Raw genomic sequence first — 3,812 nt, 5'->3', positions numbered from 1 at the left:
GACTTTAAGAAACACATCTTCAAAAACTTCTCTCTCTCTCTCTCTCTCTCTCTCTCTCTCTCTCTCTCTCTCTCTCTCTCATACTGTTGTCCATTAAAGAGCCTTCAGACCGTAGGACAGGCACCCAGCATGCTTTATACTTTCTTTTTTCTTTTTCTTTGTCCTTTGGAAGAGCAGGCAATGCTCTTAACCACTGAGCCATCTCTCCAGTCCCCTAGGGTACAATTTCTTAAAAACTAATATCTCTCTCTCTCTCTCTCTCTCTCTCTCTCTCTCTCTCTCTCTCTCTCTCTCTCTTTCTCTGTATGTATGCATATAGTTGCACACACACATACACACACACACTTTAACATTAAAAATAAAGTCAGGCTGGGTGACGATGGTGCACTCTTCTAATCCCAGCATTCAGGAGGCAGAGGCAAGTGGATCTCTGTGAGGCCAGCCTGGTCTACTGAGGGAGTTCAAGGACAGTCAGAGCAACACAAAGGAACTCCTCTCAAAAAACCAAAAAACAAAGTCAGGCTGGGTGTGGTGATACACTCCTTTAACCCCAGCACTTGGGAGGCAAAGGAAGACAGAGGTGTGTGAATCTGAGGCTAGCCTGGCTTACCCGGTCCAGACCAGTCAAGGGTACACAGTGAGACCCTGTGTCAACAACAAAGTCAGACTGGGTTCTGCTAACTCTCAACAACTCTGAAATGAGTTCAAGCACAATAATGGAGAGCCTCACAGTTCTCCATTTTGATTAGAATAGCTTGACACTGATTGAGTCAGGTCTGTTTAGTGCCTCCGGAAGTTAGAGCAAAGCCTTTAAATCCTACCAGAGGACAGGGAGCTCGGAATCAATCTTCATGATAGGTTAATTAGCAAAAAGCTCATTTAGCAAAGAACTATTCTGCCACCAAAACATTTTATTAAAGAAGCCTATATATTTATAATGCATACATTTTAAAGGGGCTAATTTTCCTAACATGTAAAGAGTCTTCATGAATCAGTAATAAATCACAAACCTAAATGAAAATGCATAAAGAATATGAAGTAGTTCACAGGAAAGAATACATAAATATCCCTTAACAAAAATGTTTAACTTCACACATAGTAGAAAATATAAATTAAAATTAAGATCCTACTTATCTAGCAGACTAACTTAGAGGGAAGAGTACAGTATAGTGTATGGGTCAGGCTGTGGGAAAACAAGCTTTTGCATGCACTGCTGTGGAAACAGAGGCTGTAACCTCTGTGGAGGGCAATCTGATTACACGCACCTTGGCATAAGTTCTGCTCAGAGTTTCTCCTTAGATATAGTTAATACTTAATGAGAGAGAACTAGTGATGGTGAGATGTCTCATGTCTCAGGGTGAAAAGCACTGGCTCTTCTGGAGGTTTAGTCCCCAGAACCCACATGGTGGCTCACAACTGTCTGTGACTTCAGTTCCCGGGGATCTGATGTCCTCTTCTGGCTTCTTCTATACACATAGATGGTGCCCATACATATATGCAGGCATAACACTCAAGACACATAAAATAAAAATAAACAATTTTTTTTTCCATTTTTTTGAGATAGGATCTCCCTGTATAGCTCTGGCTGGCCTTGCAGGGAGGTCTGCCTGCCTCTGGTCCCAAGTGCTGGGATTAAAGGTGTGTGCCACCACTGCCTGGCTTAAATAAATCTTTTTAAAAAGGTACTGAAGGGTTGTGGATGTAGCTCAGTTGCTAGAGTGCTTTGCTTAGCTTGCACAAAGCTCTGGGCTGGATCCCCAGCACTGCACAAGCCAGGTATGTTGGTATACAGGTGGAGGCAGGAGGATCAGAAGGTCATCCTTGGCTTCCCGATCAGTTTAAGAACAAGATGCCTGCCTGATACTCTCTCTCAAAAAAGGGGGAGGGGGAATAAAATTTTACATGCTGAATAGTGTGTATATAAATTATATATAACTACCACACACATGTTCTCTTCTACATACACACACACCTATATATACAAATACTTGTTAGAAATATATATATATATATATTTGTTAGAAACAGAAGCAGTTTAGAATGAGAGTCTACTCTTTATATCGAAGGTATGCTAGTATTTTTATAAAAAATAAAAATTATGGGGGCTGGAGAGATGGCTCAGAGGTTAAGAGCACTGGCTACTCTTCTAGAGGACCTGAGTTTAATTCCCAGCAACCACATGGTGGCTCACAATTGTCTATAATATGATCTGGTGCCTTTTCTGGCATGCAGGTAGAACACTGTATATATAATAAATAAATAAATCTTAAAAAATAAAAATCACACATCTATATTTGTATGCATTAAATATAGAAAAATATATAAGCGATCAGTACCTAAGAAAAAATTATAGGAAGGGCCCTCTATTCCATCCTTTGGAACTTTAAATTACTTCTAAACTATCTAACTATGCATTCACTGATAACGCAAACTCCCTAAGCTCAGGTGCCTTCTGAAGAGCAGCATCTACTAGAAAGTGTGCTGCATTCTCCTCAGCCGGTGGCCTGCTTCAGAAAGCTAGCATTGGGAGAGCAGAAAGAAAGGAGGAGGCTGGAAAAATAAAGCTCTGGAAGCCATATGTGGAAGGGAAGCGGGAGGCTGGCAGCCCAGAGAGGGGGCAGGAGCAGCAGGTAGGTGTGGAGTGCTAAGGAGAGCACACTGGAAGGCCAAGGAAGAAAGAGCTCTGAAGGTGACAATACAGACTCACCTGTCAACGCCTCCCAGGAGGGAACAGAGATCCGCACTGAGGATGGAGGGCAGCATGTCATAGCGGCGGTCTGCTAGGTAGTAAGTGGTGGCCCTGGAATGACAGTGCGGGTAACTGACCTTCAGCAGCTGCAGCACTGCTGAGACTGTGGGCTGTAGGAGGTAAACAGCCAAGATAATGGCTGGATTCCCCTGGGGCTACTGCTCCTCAGAAAGCACAGAGCCTGCCTAATTAAATAGTTCCCGTGTGCCCACTTGACCAAGTCACATTGCTTTGGCTGAGTATTCTTCCAGTGATGTAGAAAGTAAAAGTGACATGACTCTTGGTTGTATGGGAAAATGAGAGCATAATGACCTAGCATCTGTACAGAACACCGTATTACGTGTGAAAATTTGCTCATTTTAAGTTAAGAGGAAGTGATGGGTAAAAGGTCAAGAAAGGACACAAACTGATCAAGGTACTATTTTCCTGAAGGGCGGTACTTCAGGAAAGTGCAGAAGAGATTTTCACTACTGTCCGTCCAAACAGGAGGTCTTGGCCATCTGAAACTCGCACAGAGACAAACACACAGCACACTGCTGCCTTCCAACAGGGTTACCTCGTTCTAGCTTCAACATCAATATAAGAGTTGGGGGTCACAAAATGTGTGACGTCGGCGATATGGACCCCGAGCTCCAGGTTGCCATTGGCTAAGGTTCTGACTGAGAGTGTGTCATCCACATCTTCACAACCCTTGGGGTCGATACTGAACACAAGGTGGGTGTTCCTCAGGTCCTTCCGCTCTCTTTCTTCTTTGGGGCTCACCTTCCAAGGGTTTTCTGGTGTGTTCACTGGCATCTCACACATCTGCACCAGAGACCAAGCATTCAGAAATCCATGCATTATGAGGTTCTCTAAAAACCCACTCTCTTGGAGGGCTCAGTAGTTAAGAGCACTGGCTTCTCCTCCAGAGGACCCAGGTTCAATACTCAGCACCCATGTGACAGCTCACAACTGTCTGTAACCCCAATCCCTGGGGTTCCAATGTCCTCTTCTGACTTCTTTGGGCACCAGACATTCATGAAGATTCTATCTACCTTGTTTCTTTCTTTTTTTTTTTTTTGTT

The 3,812-nt window shown here is 43.5% G+C and overlaps 1 protein-coding gene across 2 annotated transcripts in view; it reads right to left on the bottom strand.

Annotated features, from left to right (window-relative positions):
- Dis3l (DIS3 like exosome 3'-5' exoribonuclease) overlaps nt 1-3,812 on the bottom strand; it is a 38,005-nt gene that overhangs the window by 5,806 nt on the left and 28,387 nt on the right. For both annotated transcript variants that reach the window (XM_005347778.3, XM_026779172.1), the window contains exons 10-11: nt 3,306-3,553; nt 2,708-2,800 (exon numbers count right to left, since the gene is read on the bottom strand). In XM_005347778.3, coding sequence (XP_005347835.1) covers nt 2,708-2,800; nt 3,306-3,553 — 341 coding nt within the window. The remainder of the gene's footprint in view (nt 1-2,707; nt 2,801-3,305; nt 3,554-3,812) is intronic.

Source organism: Microtus ochrogaster, chromosome 5, assembly GCF_000317375.1.
Source record: "Microtus ochrogaster isolate Prairie Vole_2 chromosome 5, MicOch1.0, whole genome shotgun sequence".
Classification (NCBI taxonomy): domain Eukaryota; kingdom Metazoa; phylum Chordata; class Mammalia; order Rodentia; family Cricetidae; genus Microtus; species Microtus ochrogaster.
The sequence above is the reverse complement of the archived record's forward strand: the minus strand, read 5'-3'. Positions and strand labels throughout refer to the sequence as shown.